The sequence below is a fragment of the Gopherus flavomarginatus genome, chromosome 20, assembly GCF_025201925.1.
Source record: "Gopherus flavomarginatus isolate rGopFla2 chromosome 20, rGopFla2.mat.asm, whole genome shotgun sequence".
Classification (NCBI taxonomy): domain Eukaryota; kingdom Metazoa; phylum Chordata; order Testudines; family Testudinidae; genus Gopherus; species Gopherus flavomarginatus.
In genome coordinates this window covers 18,171,678-18,189,320 of record NC_066636.1, presented here as the reverse complement: position 1 = coordinate 18,189,320, position 17,643 = coordinate 18,171,678, and the positions used below count along the sequence as shown (strand labels likewise).

The 17,643-nt window shown below is 48.6% G+C and overlaps 1 protein-coding gene across 1 annotated transcript; it reads right to left on the bottom strand.

Moving 5' to 3' along the window:
- Positions 1–2,581: 2,581 nt before the first annotated feature.
- Positions 2,582–11,362, bottom strand: RIIAD1 (regulatory subunit of type II PKA R-subunit domain containing 1). Its single transcript, XM_050930650.1, has 4 exons — positions 11,253–11,362; positions 7,245–7,321; positions 5,677–5,723; positions 2,582–2,920 (listed from the first exon to the last, which is right to left on the bottom strand). The coding sequence occupies exons 1-4, from the start codon at positions 11,334–11,336 to the stop codon at positions 2,847–2,849; spliced, it is 282 nt and encodes a 93-aa protein (XP_050786607.1). The 5' UTR covers positions 11,337–11,362; the 3' UTR covers positions 2,582–2,846.
- Positions 11,363–17,643: the final 6,281 nt, after the last annotated feature.

Genomic DNA, 17,643 nt, shown 5'->3' with positions numbered 1-17,643 from the left:
TCCCTAGGCAATTTATTCCAGTGCTTAGCCACCTTGACACTTAGGAAGTTTTTCCTAATGTCCAACCTAAACCTCCCTTGCTGCAATTTAAGCCGATTGTTTCTTGTCCTGTCCTGTCAGAGGTTAAGAAGAACAATTTTTCTCTCTCCTCCTTCCTTATAAAAACTTTTTACATACTTGAAAACTGTTCTCATATTCCCTCTCAGTCTTCTCTTTTCCACATTAAACAACCCCAAATGGTTTAGTCTTCCCTCATGGGTCATGTTTTCTAGACCTTTCATCATTTTTGTTGCTCTTCTCTGGACTTTCTCCAATTTGTCCACATCCTTCCTGAAATGTGGTGCCCAGAACTGGACACAATTCTCCAGTTGAGGCCTAATCAGCGTGGAGTAGAGCAGAAAAATTACTTGTCGTGTCTTGCTTACAACACTCCTGCTAATACCTCCCAGAATGATGTTCACTTTTTTCAATAGTGTTACACTGTTGACTTATATTTAGCTTGTGATCCACTATGATCCCCAGATCCCTTTCCACAGTACTCCTTCCAAGGCAGTCATTTCCCATTTTGTATGTGTGCAACTGATTGTTCCTTCCTAAGTGGAGTCCTTTGCATTTGTCTTTATTGAATTTCATCCTATTTACTTCAGACCATTTCTCCAGTTTGTCCAGATCATTTTGAATTTTAATCCTATCCTCCAAAGCACTTGCAACCCCTCCCAGCTTGGTATCATCCACAAATTTTATAAGTATACTCTGTATGCCATTATCTAAATCACTGATGAAGATATTGAACAGAATTGGACCCAGAACTGATCCCTACGAGACCCCACTAATTATGCCCTTCCAGTTTGATTGTGAACCACTGATAAGTGCTCTCTGGGAATGATTTTCCAACCAGTTTTGCATCCAGCTTATAGTAGCTCCATCTATGTTGCATTTCCCTAGTTTGTGTATGAGAAGGTCATGCGAGACAGTATCAAAAGCCTTACTAAAATCAAGATATACCACGTCTACCACTTCCCCCCATCCACAAGGCTTGTTACCCTGTCACAGTAACAGGGTTGAGGAGGGATAGCTCAGTGGTTTGAGCATTGGCCTGCTAAACCCAGGGTTGTGAGCTCAATCTTTGAGGGGGGCCACTTAGGGATCTGGGGCAAAATCAGTACTTGGTCCTGCTAGTGATGGCATGGGGCTGGACTCCATGACCTTTCAGGGTCCCTTCCAGCGGCTGGTGTGCACATTGCCATCAATCTTCCTCTTAGAGTCTAAACCTTCCTTTAGAGACTCTAACCAACCCAAGATCCAGTTTCTAACCAGACTCTTCCTTAGCGGCTTGAGGGAAACCTCGACGGGCGTGCCAGCATAGGCCAGCCCCTGGCATCTTTTATAAAGAAAGCTATCATATTGGTTTGACATGCTTTGTTCTTGACAAATCCATGCTGACTGTTACTTATCACCCTATCTTCTAGATGTTTGCAAATCAATTGATCTAGGTTCAGTTCCCAGCTCTCCCCCTCCTTGTGTTTCATGGACTGCAGGCCAGGTGATAGCATGAAGGGTCTCCATGCTTGCAAGACCAAACTTGCTGTTTATTGCTAGAACTATTTACAAAGATGTTGTAACTGCAGCCAGCATTCCAGCCATGAGCGTACAAACTGACTTCCTGGTGCTTCCTCCACACAGTCTCCTCCTGTAACCTGTGCTCCCCCTCCAAGTTCCTGGCAGGTAGCTACCCTATGTGTCCTTGTGCCTGTAACTTTCTGTCCCTGGGCATCCGTCCCACCATCCGCAGAATGGTGATAGATAATGATCATTTCACTCAGCCTTGACTGGTCAGAATGTGAGCTCTTTGCAGGCCGGGTATCTCTTTGTTCTGGGTTTGTGCAGTGCCAAGCACAATGAGCTCCTGAGCTGGGGCTCCTACCTGCTGTTGTATTGGGGCAGTGCCTTGAACGACTGAGCTTCCCTGACAGAAAGACTGGAAAATATGAGATAAATAATGTGAAGCTCTTTGCCCAGCCTTGTGGAACCAGCGAGAATAAACCAGATCTCCTGGAAGCACCTTACGCACTGGGTAACAACTGAACACCACAGGGTGCCACCCTAGTCCAAACACTAATGTGCAGCGCCTAGCACAATCAGCCCTGATCTCTACTGGGGCCTTTACTTGCTGCCTGCTACAAATACTATTCCTAGTGGAGAAATGTTTCTAGAACTGTGGCTGATAGCTGAACACTGGCCTACTCTCTCAACGCTGCCTCTGGTGCTCAGCTGCTCCCTGAGGGAGAGCCTCAGACGTCACAGGATCAAGCCCAAAGGAATGTATTTGTCCACATACACTGGCAAAGACAGAAAAAGGGTGGAGGACGAAGGGCAGGTGCGAGAGTGACTGATGGATACCCTTGTGAGAAGCTAGCTGGTACCTCATTCCCATCACTACGACCACTGCAACTAGGGAAAAAAAATCTGCCCCATAAACAGCAACCCTCCTGCCATGAGATCTGCCTCCTGTCTTTGTCATTTCCTTTGCCAAGGAGAGAAGCCAGAGAAGGGAAAGGAATCGTCCATGAATAGAACAGGGTTGACCAGCAGATCTATTTTAATGATGCCATCAGAACGTACAGCTGTAAAGCATGAAACATCACCAGCAACACACATTGGTGCAATCTCTCTCTCTGCCTCCAGAGGACACTATACAACTGAGAATTATTAGCCATATTGCAAAGCCTTCAGAATAAAAATAAACACATTCCAGAGAATCTAGAGGATAAATCTAAGAATCATCAAAAAAAAATCTCCTAAATTTCTATACTGCTTCAGCAAGGAAAGAGTGGGCCACATCTCTCTCAATTCACCTGCTTTGCTTTTTCCGCTAGTTTTTTCTGTGTCTTCATCGGAAGCTCCGGATCCGTAAAATGTTCTGAAATGACAGAGAAAGGTGAAAAGAAATATTGGTGAAAGGCATCTTTTTGTCATTTGGTGCCTACATGCAACGGTGATAGATAGACCGACCCGATAGGTGGCTGGACAGATGATAGATGGCTGGGGATGGATGGTGATAGACCGATAAGGCACCTCTCCATTTCATTCCACACATGTCTGTGCTCGATAGATGGGTCTATATGGTAAATTTGCTGCCCAAAATATTATTAACACAATTTCAAGTTGACCTCCAATGCCTTGTAGCCTCCCAGATGCACCTAGAGTCAAACCTCCGAAAGCCAGGAAATACACTTAAGGGCCCAGATTCACAAAGGTAGTTTAGGTGCCTAACGCCCATTGGAATCAATCAGTGAATCTGTCCCTGTAACACAGCAAAGGCAGTTGTGTTGTATGCAGATGAATGACAGAACACAGAGCTGTGCAACACACCACGCCACGCCACGTTAAATACATCGGCATCAGCCCACGCTCTTCTCCAGCAGTTTTCAGCTGCAGATCTCAAAGTGCTTTACAAAGGAGGGCCGTATCATTATCCCCATCTGTAAAATGGGGAAACTGAGGCCCAGAGAGAGGAAGTGACTTGGCCAGCGGCAGATGGGAATAGAACACAGGTCTGGTGAGTCACTAGGCCACAGTGCCTACATGCAAGTACCAGTGTAAATGGCATGTTTCCTTACTCGTTTATTCTAGGGCAGCCCTGGCTGAGTTATACTGACAGTTCATCCCCAGGGGCTCTTGCCAGCTCCAGGGGGGGCAGAGTTAAGGTTGTGGAGTGAGGCTGGTGTGCACATTGCCATCAATCTTCCTCTTAAAGTCTAAACCTTCCTTTAGAGACTCTAACCAACCCAAGATCCAGTTTCTAACCAGACTCTTCCTTAGCGGCTTGAGGGAAACCTCGACGGGCGAGCCAGCATAGGCCAGCCCCTGGCATCTAGACCTCCGTCCCAGCGCAACAGAGCCAGACCTTTGGGAGAACAGTAAATCATTGGAGGCCCCAGTAGGCCATGAACAGGCTCATTCCAAACATCTGCAATGGCCGCAGGCCACACCTTCCACAGCGAAGGACGACTGGAAACCCGTGCAGTAGAAATAACAAGGCTGTAGTGGGGTGGCCACTGACTGAGTGCCCCCTCCTGGCCAGAGGTCATTCTGCAGTGCCCTGCTCCCAGCTTCTCCCCTCTTCAGCGCCCCTTAATAACTCCCAGTCAACAGGTAACAAAAACACATTCCCCTCATGGGGTCCCATTTATTGAGCCTTTACATATTGACCCTTCAGGCCCCAACCCCAGTTCAGTCCTTCTCTCCCTGTAGGTAGGGAGTCCTCAGCACTGGGTCCTAGTTCAAAGACTGTCGGCCTTCCTCAGCCCTTCTCCCAGTCAGAGTCTCTCCCGGGAGCCTTCTGCTCACTGCAGCCCCTCACTATCCCAGCTCCCTCGGTCTCAGGGTCTTCTCTGCAGGAGCTTTTCCACACGCTCTGCAGTGTTTCAGCCTTTGCCTGGGCTTCTCCTCTTCACTGCTGCCCTTCACAGGGTAATCCCCCTGCTCTGTCCCAGGAGCGGCTCATTCCGTAATCAGTTGCCTCACCCCAGCCCTCCAGCAGCAAGCTGCTCCGTACAAAGGCGAGCCACAAAAAGCCAAAGGGCCAGTTGCTGCTATCAGTACCTGCAGCGTGTCAATCCCAAGAAACTCCACTGATTGCTATCCGTGGCTCAGAAGCAGCCAATGTGTGCCCATACGCCAGGGCTCTGAAGCGACTGTCTCGTTCTCCAAAATCTCACCTTTCGTCAAAAAAACCAAACCAAACCCTACGTCCTGAGCTACTGCGGGGCCAAGATGGGAACAGAACAAAACCACTGCAGCGGGGTCTGCCTGAGTCTGCAGACGTAGGGTGGCAAAGCACATGGTCCCAGAATACTGGGCATTCCAGTACTTCTGGAAATGGTATTGGCCTGCCCCCTGCTGGCATGTCCCTGCCTCCTCAGCATTTGAGTTCACGCCAGACCGGGTGGAGCGGTGCGCTCTTAAAAATGGTGTCCCCTGGCCAATACTGGACAGAACCACGGCCAGTTTGGTCCCAGTGCCAGATGGGGGACAAACCAACCCAAAAGAGGGCTGTCTGGTTCAAACCTGGACAGGTGGCCTCCCTAGCCGAGAGCCTGGGACAGTCGCTCAGAGAGATGTGAACTGTGTCATTCAGCTCCGCAATGGGTTAAGTCAGGTGCCCCACCATGCTGATTTCATGGTCAACACTGTTAACGATTTCACTCCTCTCACATAAGAGTGGAGACAAAGGGGCACAGACTTACTTTGCCCAACTTATTCTGAGTGGCATCTCATTTTGATGCCTCACATGGGTGGCATTTGGGAGATGCCACCCATTATATTTTCCCTGTCAGACAAGAAGGAGCAGAGGCTATGGGATCCCCAGGAGCACCAAGCAGCAAAATGATCATATTTTGAATACACACACTACCTACTGTGAGCCGTGTCCCACTTTGGTGACTCACAGACGAGTTTATTTTGTGGGTGAAGCTTGGAATAGCTCCACTCTCCTTCCCCTCCCCTTCCAATTCAACCCTTGCTTCGGTGGGGTTGCTCTGGATTTACACTGCGGTAAGCTAGACAGAATCTGGCTCACTTTCTCTAAACTGTTGCCTCAATACTTCTGATGATGATAATAATACTAACAGGTCTTGCTTTTCATGTCTAACAGGATTAAAATAATGGTTTTACCTGCTGCAAACTCAGGGATATTCTCTGGTCTTCTCAGCATAACTTCTCTGAGGAAAAAGGGGGAGAAATAGACTTTAAACCAAGTTTTACTGATTGCTTTTGTGGTGGCTTATTATGTTAGCCCTGTCTGAAGATGCAGAAGACGAACTGGTAAATTACACTTTTATATTGGGAATCAATAAGCCAATTAGTTACTGAAGAGAAACATTTAATTTATGTTTGCCTTCAATTTTAGGGAATTTTATATTTATAAAACCCCACAACAATTTAGACTGGCACAAAGCTAAGGAATATTTATCACAATTAAAGCTTCCTCACTGAATTACACAGCCCTACATTGGGAATCGATAAGATAATTAGTAACAAATGGGGGAGAAAATATACATTTCACATGAAATAAAACCACGAAAATTTCATCATGGCTAAATACTATCCCGGGATAATGTCCCAAGCATCTTGTAACCTGAAATCCTATTGAAAGCAATTAGATATTGGTGTGATGGACTGGAATCTGCATTCACCTATGCTCCTGCCGTTCGGCCTACCTCTGCAGGGAAAGACTCAGTTCTAGCCTCACGCTGGAGTATTTCTGTTGGCTTTGATTTACAGTAGGGTATGTGTGAAGACAACCAGGCACACAGTATCCATAATACATCAGGGTAAAGCTGTTGACAGCTTCCACAAGTAGCTCTGATTCTCCCTGATAAAATCCTGCTAGATCAGCTGCATGGAATGGGGGTCAGAATAGATGCCTGGGGGTTACAGTGCACTTGCTAACTGCAACCTTTTCCATGCTGGGAAATGGGGGGAGATATTCACCGAATCATCTCATCTCTGGCTAATTGGTTGCATCAGGGTCTGGTCTTTTAAAGGGAGCTCAGGCCCAGCTTATACCTATGCTTCACTCCCTCCCAGACCATGGGACTTGTTGTCCAGGGAGCATGTGACAGAGTGAGCGAGGCATGCTAGCAAGACGGAAACAGCATATAAAGGGAGAACGCTCTGAAGAGAGCCACAACTGGGAGGGGGGAGTCCTCCAGGGCTAGGCTGGGTCTCAGCTGATAGGCCACTGAGTCAGCAAGACAATCCTGAGTTGAGGGCAGACTGAGCAGTTGGGGCTAAATCCTGCAGCAGAGGGGCAACATGGGCCCCTTGGTGGTGTAGAAAGCCCTATGCTGAGGGTGCTAAGCCCAGGAATGGCAGAGGGTGACCATATGGACTATGTTCCTCCTCTGAGTGAGAGGGAGTTACAGAGGGGAAAGATTCATCCAGGGCAAAGGGACTGTGAAAACCTCTGTGACCAAAGCAGAGGCCCTGAGCCCAGGGAGGGAAAAAGGAGCCAAGAGCCTGTGAGCAGGGGAGAGGGCTGCTTTCTGTTTGTCTTGGAAGGGAAAGATTTTTGACTTGGCGTGAGGACTAAGTCATACTGGGGAAGACCATCTCCTGAGGAGGGAAAACTGAGGCACAATGAGGCAACTGAGCCAATAGCAGCATGTCTAGTGTTGGAGGTAAATTTTCAAGACTCCAATTAGTACCAAGTGTCCGTGTTGTTGGGAAGATAAAATTACCTCAGAAATCCTGATAGCAGCAGCTCAACTTCTTTGTGAGACCTCAAGTACTTCTCATTGGCAATGCGAGTGTTAATCTGGGAGCAGAAACACAACAGCAAAGGTATGTTTAAGAGATGCAGCTCTGAACTGGAAGTAACCCCGTTTCATTAGTCTTACGGTGCCTTGCTGAAGCAGTAGTGATACATAGCATTTACGTAGCCCTCTGTGTCTCCAAAGTGCTATGCGGATGCTAGGTAATCCTCCAAATTCCCTCTGTAAGGGATGATCCTGTAAATCAATATTTTTATGCCCATTACATTGATGGAGAAACTGAGGCATGGAAAGGTCACTTCTTCCACTAGGCACCAGCAGTAAAACCAGGAACAGAACCCAGGAATCCTGACACCCAGAGTCAGATACAAGACTACTCTCTGCTCTGCAGTGGAGTAGACAAGTGTGACTGAAAAGAGAATTGGGCGGTTGGTTACAGTGGTGTAAATCCAAAGTGACTTAGTTCAGATTTACACTGCTCTTGCTGATAGTACATTCTTGCTTGATCCAGGTCTAATCATTAGACCCAGGCCTGAGTCTTCTGTCAGCATTACACCGCTGTAACGCTATTGACTTTAACGGAGTGACACCTGATTTGGGTCAGTGTAAATCAAAGAACCAGGCCTACTGCCCTCCCAGAAAACAAACGGCATGTACTACATTTGGGCTTACAGGGGGTGGGGAGGGGTGTAAGGAAAGGATTTTGCAATGGACTCTAAGATGGTCCTGTTTCATAAATAATCCTTGCAACAAATCTCTCATCCCTGCAAGGACTAAACAAACTGACAGGTTTCTTGCTGGGGTCCCCTTTGGCAACCTGTCGGACGGAACAAGGATCGCTGTTTTTTTGTGGGAGTTTTGCAAGAAAAGGTTTTCTCTAGTGGTCTAGAATAAAAGTTAATTCTGCCGATCTATAAAGCACCACAGCTTTTCAGAGCACTTGCTGTGCTTCATAACAATTATTTTCTAGTTAATATCTTCTTCTTATTTCTGTGCTTAGAGTCCCTAGCTGAGATCGGTGTCCTGTTGTGCTAGGTGTTGTACATACTAGAAACAGTCCCTGCCCTGAAGAGCTTGCACACAGAAACACAACAGCAAAGGTATGTTTAAGGGATGCAGCTCTGAACTGGCAGTAACCCGGTTTCATTAGTCCAATGGTGCTCTGCTGAAGCACCAGTGATACATAGCATTTACGTAGTCCTCTGCATCTCCAAAGTGCTATGCAGATGCTAGGTCAGGACTGCACAACATGCAGCCCACGTGGGCTCACTGTGTGGCCCGCGGGCAAGTGGCAGGGTGGGGCTGCTGGGTTTGCCCCCTGTCCGGGGGGGCCCCACCTCACAGCCCAATGCGTGCCGCGCTCCAACCGCCCTAACAGCCAGAACCGCTCGTGTCTCCGTCTCCCGCTTCACCCTCCTGGTGTACAGCGGGTGCGTCACTTCTGGGGCCCGTTGAGGTGGGAAGCGCTGGGCACGAGGCAGAGCCGGTAAGTGCTGAGCGAGGGGAGGAGCGACCGGCCTGGGCTCAAGCCACAGCTTTTGGGGGGGGACTGGGCCGAGACCCCCCCAGGCCTCCCCTTTGGTTGGGGGCGAGGCAGCTACTGTGCTGGTTGGTCCCAGGGTGGCCTCCGTAGTGATCGGGGCAGGGGGTTGAACTGTCTGTGGGCAGCTAGGAAATCCCCGGGGGAGACGTGTGTGTGTGTGTGTGTGTGTGTGTGTGTGTGTGTGTGTGTGTGTGTGTGTGTGTGTGTGTGTGTGTGTGTGTGTGTGTGTGTTGCACCTAGAGTGACCAGATGTCCCGATTTTGGGTTTTTTTCTTATATAGGCTCCTATTACCCCCCCCTCCCCCGTCCTGATTTTTCACATTTGCTGTCTGGCCACCCTAGTTGCACCTGCCCTGCCCTGACTGCAGCCCCCTTCCCTGATCCAGGGACCTTCTCCCTCCCTGGCCCCCATCACACTGCCTCCTCCACCCTGGGCTCCCTGCGGCCCCTGTGTTTGTGTGTTGGACAGTCACATCTCATCCCTTCACACTGTCCCCCTTTTCCCTTCCCCTTATTTCATGGGGGGATGACGAGCCGAGCGGGCAGTGGCGGCGAGGCTTTATACTTGGGGGGTGGGAGAGGAGGAGGGGTTGTTTCTGCTGGGCCAGGTGGTGCCGGGGCAGAGGATGTTTCGGGGGGGCTGGGAGGGTGTTTCAGCGGGGCTGGGCAGCACTGGGGGGCTGTTTTGGTGGGACCAGGGTATTCAGCCCTCAGCTGTTTTCTTTGGAGTAACATGGCCCTCACTGCTTTACGAGTTGTGCAGGCCTGTGCTAGGTAATCTTCACAATTCCCCCTGTGAGGGATGATCCTGTAAATCAATATCATGTATGCCCATTACATTGATGGAGAAACTGAGGCACAGAAAGGTCAACTCTTTCACTAGGCACTAGTGGTAGAACCAGGAATAGAACCCAGGAATCCTGACAGACAAGTTCTGAGTGTGACAGAGGGGCCCAGAAAGGTGGAGGTCAAGCAGCTCAGTAGCAGCACTGGGCATAAAACCCAGCTTTCCCGACTTTGTAGTCTATGCGCTAATAAACGTATTAGATTTTATTCACTGACATCCCTAGATCTAAGGTTTAATCTAAATCAGCCCCTGGGGAAGCTGAATGAGTAATTATCACCTTGATGAGAATATTCTCCCTAAATTGGAGGAATGATTGAAACGCACTAACGACTGATCAAACATCTTTTGAAATCTTAAATACGTTGACTCTGCAGATGGCAAAACGGAGCAGCTACAGTTTATGTGCAAAGGCAAAATGTGCGCTGGCTGGGTAGGGTCAAAAGCACTTCAACAGGGTTTTCTGGTTGTTTATCAGTAAATTGGATTGCCAGCCCTCCGGCTCATAGCTTTAAATCCAGGAATCTGTGATCTATCCTTGAGATGATTCCAGCTCAACGTAACTAGAGCCATGCAGATAATGAGTTTTTTTCACTTGGCTGGCAACAAAATCAGAAAACATTTATTTTGGGTCAAACTGAAAATGAGCTATTTTTTTCAAAACTTTTTTGGCATATCAAAGAAAAAAAATATTTTGAGTCCAGTGAAAGTTTCTTTCAAGTCTTAATGAAACATTTTGATTTGATTCTGAGCATTTTAAAACACTTTTGATTGTTAATAGCATTAAAGGAAACTCTGAAACAAAAAGTTGTTTTGAACTAAAAAAAAAAAATCAAACCATTTTGATTATTTTTGGACTTTTTTCCCCAAGGTTTTTCAACTAAAACAATTCGGCAAACCTGACACGAATTCATAACAGATTTCAGTGTTGCTGAATCTGCATTTCTGGCTAAAAAAAGTTTCTTAGGAAATAATAGATCCTGGGACTGGACATCAAGGGATGGGTCACTCGATAATTACCCTGTTCGCTTGCACTGGCCATGCACAACAGGTCTGACCCAGTCTGGCTGTTATTTAGAACAGGATGAAAATTAACACTTTCAGGGGACAATTCTGGGAGTGAAACCAGGACTCGATCAAACGCCGTGCCCCCATCCCGATGCCTCGCTCATGCCACCGATGTCTTGCCAATAGCCCTTATACAGTCAAGACAGCCCATTGATCGGGTAAGAAATCCAATCTTCCCCCGGGAGTGACTGGGACCAGCAGCACCCTCCCTTACTGGGGGGACGACATAGGGTTGTAGAACTAACCCTTAACATCCCCAGTTAAGGGGTCCTGGAGCTGCCTCAGGCCTGCACCCTGCTTTTTTGGGAGGGAAGAAGAGGAGGAGAAATGTCTCCCAGACTGAAAAGTTTTTGGGGGGGGATCAGCCCTCCTTTTGGGAGAGGGAGGGGGGAGAGGGGAACCTTTCTCCACCCCCTGTGTTAGGGTGGGATTGCCCCATTATTTGGGGGGAGGTGTTTCTCTTGGACCCAGCCTCCCCCTCACTTTAAGGGGGTGCCCCAGCTCCCCACCCCCCACACACCTTGAACTCCATGAGCTGTGCCTGCTGCTCTGGGTTCAGGGCCCCCAGATCCAGCCCCTCCAAGCCGGAGGCCACATCAGCCATTTTCTTTGCTCAGGCAAGCTGCTGGGGTTGCTATGGGGACGGCTCCAGGCTCCAGCAGGCCCAGCCTTGTTCTGAATCCTGATCCTCCCTCCAGCCCTGGGGTGGGGCCTCCCCTTCCCCTTCCCCAGCAGCAGGGGAGGAATTTACTCCGGCCTCACCTCAGAACTGGGGGCAAACCCCCCTCCCCAAAATCATGCCCAGATGGAGGGCAGAACCCCCCCAACCCAGCGTGCGGGATGCCACCCACCCCAATGATCATGGGACTGAAAATGGCACTTGGCCCATGAAATTAGCCTCCCTGTCTATGCGCTGTCTCTGGCCAGTTACGCCCTCTAGTTCTCATGCCGCTAGTCCCAGGCTGCAATATTTGGGCTGCAAACCATTGTGGGGATATTGCCCGGGCTAACTCTCGTGATATTTAGTGTGGGTCTTGTTGTGTTTTTTAAAACCCCAGCTCCTAGAGTCACGGGAATGCCCAAGAATCTCTCCTTCTGCTTAAAGAGGAAAAAGTATATTTTTCACCCATGAGGTTGCAGAGAAAAAGTAAAAAACGTGACCCAAATGCTCTCTAAAGTTTCAGAAACCAGGAGGCAAATAAACAGAACCCACAACTCATTTGTTTCTTTAAAATCTTATGATTTTTAAGACAATCTCGTTGATTTTTTTTCTTTTTTTTAAAGGAGCATTCATGATTTTTTGCTTCATCAGGCCACCAGTACCAAGATATATTTATTTGTTTTTGTTTTCAAATATCAGTTTCCATCAGAACTTGAAAACAAATCATTCTAACCATGGAAACTTTTTGATTGGCGCTGAGATTGGCTTGGATTACAATACCCAAATTTGGGGCTGACTCAGGTCTTTCCAGTATGAACGACCCCAGGCACCCAATGATTGTGAGACTGAAAAAATAAAGTGTGAGGAGGCCGCTTTTCTTTCTGATTTATATTTTTCAGTGCATGGGTCACGATTTCAAGCTTTTCTCAGCAAGCAGGAGAGCTACAAATTAGTGTTTTAATGAAATAAGGCTGCCTTTTTAAATGCCGCGTGTCTGTTTTCTCTAAGCACAGATGGTAGGCGGAGTGAAAACTAAGCCTAAATCAGAGATGGCTAAGCCAAGCTTATCTCCAGGTGAAGGATTTTGTCTAATTTGGCTCTGCTCTATCTCATTATTCCCTGTGAAAGGTATGGGAGGGGAAAGCACTGCCATCCCACGTGATCTAAATAAGCAGACATAGAACAGACTGTGTGTAACTTCTTAATCTTTTAGATGTTAATTTACACACACAGAGGTTGAAAAATGTTAGGGGGCAGTTCTGACAGGCTCTCCTGTGATGCTCCCGGGGCATATAGGAGCCATAAATAAACTTCAAAGGATCAGGGAAAAGCTGGATACGCACCCTTATACTGTCCTCAAACCCCAGCGTAGGGGATGTGGGGGGTATGGATAGGGATTGGGAGGAGGAGGAAGAAGGAGTTCGCATTGCCAACTCTCGTGATTTTACTGCTAGTCTTGCGATATTTGGTGATAAAGATCATCTCCTAGAGCCATGTGATTAAATGAGAATCTCTGCTCCCCTCCCCCCCCCAAAGTAGGGTGAGTGCAAAGAAAAGCTTGAAAACATGACCCCAAAGGCCAGAAAGCAAAGAAAAAGAACCTAAATATATCATTTTGACGATCTCGTGATTTTTAAGCTAATCTTGTGGTTTTTAGGAGCCAGACGTGATTTTTAGACACATGGGGTTGGCAGTATGGGAGCTGTAGCCCTTGGTGTGCCTATGGAGAGACCAGGCAGCGGCCCAGCAGATAGGCAGCTCCGAAGAGGTCTTTGTAAATCTAGAGCAGCCCTAAGACCGCTCCAGTTTACGGCGGCGATGGCTTGGAATACACTTAGCACTAAGTGAAGTGGTATAAAACCGTGCTTGTCTGTTTCCCCCCTAGGCTGCATCTCCAGAACAGAACATCCCTGAAGCTTTAAAGCAAACCAGGTTGGATTCCTTTAAAGGCTGGTTATAATCAGCAAAGCAGTTCTTCAAGAAACCACATGTGAGTGTCCTGCTTTAATCATCTGGGTAATTTCCACATAGATTTTGCCTTCTTGACTTGTGGAGACCCCACAGATGGTCCCTCCATAGGTTCCAGAAAGCCTTTGGGGTCCTTTTGTCTCTTGCATCAGAGGCACTGATGAAGATCCTGCAGTTAGGATGTAGAATTGACAATTTTGATGAGTTGTAAAGCTGAGAGACTTAACTTGAAGAGCCATATGGTGCTCTTACGGGCAAAAGGAAGGTACCATTCTTACTTAGCACTTCTAATTATAATAGCAGCCTTTGGAATATCTAGCTTCATTTCAGAATCTTAAAGCACTTTGCAAACGTTAATTAACCCTTAGAGTGTTAATACTCTCAGTCTACAGATGGGGAAACGGAGGCAGAGAGAGCTTGTGCACTCTCATCTCTTTTTATCGATCTGCTGTCTCTTGTCTTACACAGACAAGTGGGGCAAGGGCCACCTTCTCAATGGTGTGTACGGTACCTGGAACAATGGGGTGCTGATCCCTGATTAGGACCTCTAGTGCTACCGTAATACAAAGAACAACAATTAAGTGACTTGCCCAAGGTCATGCAGTGACTCAGTGGCAGAGTCAGGAAAAGAACCCAGGAGTCCCGAATCCCAGTCCCCTGCTTTAACCACTAGACTCCACTTCCAATTATCATTTCCACTTGAAAAGAATGCAGTTACATAAGCATAAAAACTGGCTCTGTCTGAAACATTGTTGCAGGATTTGGGGCTTACTGTAAATGTCACATAATAAGCCAGCCATGTATCTGCCCTATGACCGAATGAGCATCTGCCTACCAGAGGGCCCTCTGTGGAACTGTGTAGCATCGTGAACTCCAGAACCATTGGCGCTGCTGATTATATTTTAAAAACCAGGCAACCAGCAGTCTATTTCTGCCCTCGACACTTACCGATTCCTGCCTTCCTGTGGATTATGCTGCAAAGAGCTAAGAGAAAAGAGGAGGCATCTGCTCCCAAAGCCTGCTGCTTTTCTTGGCAAGGAGCTCCCAGGCCATGGCAGGAAGGGAAAAGAAATAGATCTCTGTCCATGGCTGGGCCTGTTTCTGCTCTCAAGGACGAGGGGAAGGAAGGGCTGAGGGTTCTAACAGTGATGAGTTTGTGGGGTCATGGTAAAGTTCCCAGGGACAAATGTCCCCATCATTCATTGGAGCTTTGGTAGACGTCTGAGCAGGGGAGTAATAGAGTGGGGAGACTCCCCTTCCACCTTTAGGGCTAAGGTAGACGGGTCGGGCGGGGATTTTGCCCAGCTTGTGTCTTGTGGATACACCCTAATAGGCGCTGATTCTCAGCTCCCACTGGGGTAAATCAGGAGTAGCTCCATTGATGCCAGTGTATTATTATCAATCACCTTTATTAGGGTGGTGCCAAAGGGCCAAACGAGCATGGGAAGTCCAGTGTGGAAGGTGCTGTACAGACAGAGCAGTACATAGTCCCTGCCCCCAATTACAACCTAACTAGAGCAGCCAGCATGGGGTCAGGGGCGGGATGGAACACGCCAGCCGAGCGACCAGTGCACTGGCGGCAGCAGGGCCAGCTTTAGGGCGATTCAGCCAATTCCCCGGAATTGGGGCCCACACCCTAAGAGAGCCCCGCAATGTCCCGAAGGAGCTGCCACCAAAGTCCCACCACTGTCTTCAGCGGCATCTCAATCGCTGCTGCGGAGGAAGGTCCCTCCACTGAAATGCTGCCAAAGGCACCAGCAGCCGATTGAGCTGCCACTGAAGTCCTGGTGGTGTCGGCGGCGGCAGCGCAATCGTTGCCACTGTCTTCGGCGGCATTTCGGCAGAGGGACCTTCCTCCGCGGCAGTGATTGAGCTGCCGCCAAAGACAGTGGCGAGACTTCGACAGCAGCTCCTTCGAATCGGGCCCCGCGGTGCCTAAAGCCAGCCCTGGGCAGCAGATGATGTGTTAGTACCATGATCTTTCTAGTGTGGGTGGGTTTAGTTCAGAGGGGATCAGTTCCCTGGGCTGAAAAGGGAAGAGAGTGCAGGGCCATGGCAGGGGAGAAGAGAGTAAGAAAAGCAGGTGTGGCATGATGGAGGATGAATGTAGTTGCACCAGTGTAAAATGGGTAGGAAGCCAGCCCAGCCAGCAAGGACCCGATCCATCGTCGCACTTGTGTTTCTTACACCTGTGATAGACCCAGGCCAGTTGGGAACAGCAGAGTAGTCAAAGGCAAATATACTGGCCACTGGATAAGCAGTTTTCTGTTCCCTGAGTGGCCAGAGCAGGGGCTGCTCCAGGCTAATGAGAAAACCTGATTCCAATTAACCTGCTAAGAGTCAGGTGAGGCTGTTAAGCACCTGACTCTAATTAAGGCCCCTCTGATGCTATAAAAGGGCTCACTCCAGTTAGGCCAAAGGGAGCCAGAGGAGAGGAAGCGCATGCAAGGAACTGGGAGCAAGAGGCTTGCAAGAAGCTGAGAGTGAGCAGGCATACTGCTGGAGGACTGAGAAGTACAAGCGTTATCAGACATCAGGAGGAAGGTCCGGTGGTGAGGACAAAGAAGGTGTTGGGAGGAGGCCATGGGGAAGTAACCCAGGGAGCTGTAGCTGTCGCACAACTGTACCAGGAGGCACTCTAGACAGCTGCAGTTCACAGGGCCCTGGGCTGGAACCCGGAGTAGAGGGTGGGCCCAGGTTCCCCCCAGACCTCCCAATTCCTGATCAAACACAGGAGGAATTGACCTGGACTGTGGCTTCTACCAGAGGGGAAGGTCTCTGGGCTGTTTCCTGATCCACAGGGTGAATCTGTGAGGCGAGCAAATCTGCCAATAAGCGCAGGACCTACCAAAGTAGAGGAGGAACTTTGTCACATACCATTCAAGGTGCATGCATGACACTGGCATTCTGGTTGGGCTGGATGCTCACTCTGCACTGGAGTAAATGGTGCTGATATCTCCTTGGCCCACATCCACCCAGCCCCAAAGCCAGGCACTTTGCTCTGCGTCTGTCCATAAGGAGCTAAAACAGCTAATGCTAAACCGAGATTACAGCTACTGGCCGCCCTGTTGGCAAACTGATCGACACGGGACAGTTTGTGCTGACTCTGCCCATCTTTGACCGACTTCAGGCTCAGAACCCTCTGTTGGGACGGGATTCTGAAAAGCTTGTTCAGCTCAAGCTGTTTTGCTTAAAGATTTAATGTGCACATCTGAGTATTAAAGATCCCCCATAAAGGGATTTTTATATAGATAGATAGATTAGATTAAAATGTAACTGCATGTCAGAGATCATAATTTACTGGGGTGACTTGTTGGGAGAGGAAATATTGGCTGTCAAGGAAGTTAGGACTGGTCTGACACCACTAGGACAAAGGGACAGATTTACATTGGCACTTATGAGCTGCCAGAGCTGAGGCCAACCAGAAGATCACAGGATGACCTTTGCTTTGGGTTTAGTTTCATGCTGGGGGTTGGAAACTTGCTCTGAGTTGCTTCAGACCCCCACATTTAGAGCGAGACATCATTGAGTTTGGATGAGTGTCAGGATGACACGTGTGGAATCAAGGTGCAAGGTTTGCATTCAGACTTCGAGTCCCTGCGTCTTCTCTGCTGAGTATCTGGATATGGGTGGAGCCGGGTTTTTGGTTCAGCCAACTACAGGGCCATTGCAAAAGAGAGAGATCTGGTTGGACTGCTAACTCAGGACAGTTGGGATGGAACGGTTTGGCTCAGATCTAAAGCAGGAGAAAAGGAACTTGATTTGGTTTCTCCCCCAGGCTTGCTCAGCTCTGCAAACCTGGTTGAGGTTTGGGGGTCTGTAGCAAAGGACAAACTCAGGCAAGGCTTGCCTGGGTTTCCCAGTTCTCTTAAGAAGGATCTGTACATCTCTAAATAAAGAGACCAAACGGTCTGTATAGTCCACTGCCCCTTACGTGTATGGGTAGAGGGGACGGATGGACCAGTGGTTAGAACACTGGCCGAGACCTGGGTTCAGATACGCCAGTAACGGAGAGGGTCAGATAAGGACCTTAGATAGATTCGTCAGCTGAGAGAGAAAGCCCTATCTCAGGCTACCCCAGTCTATGCACTGGGGAAGTGAGCAACTCAGCTTGCCCCCTGCACTAGGATCTGCCATCCCTCTGATCCCAGCTGGTGTCATCGTGATGATGTCACAGCCTGTTGCAATATCATCACACTTTGGACAGACCTGTGAAAATCAGGGCTGCTTTAACCACTAAACCACTCTCCCGTCCACAGGTGGAACTAGAACCCAGGAGTCT

What these genes read in the sequence shown, in the direction of transcription:
- RIIAD1 (XM_050930650.1), bottom strand. Translation starts at nt 11,336, where the DNA reads ATGGCTGATGTGGCCTCCGGCTTGGAGGGGCTGGATCTGGGGGCCCTG. An exon ending in CTGCTATCAGGATTTCTGAG is followed by an intron (nt 5,724 to 7,244) that starts GTAATTTTATCT and finishes CTTTTTCCTCAG; the next exon opens with AGAAGTTATGCTGAGAAGAC. An exon ending in TATCCCTGAGTTTGCAGCAG is followed by an intron (nt 2,921 to 5,676) that starts GTAAAACCATTA and finishes CTGTCATTTCAG; the next exon opens with AACATTTTACGGATCCGGAG.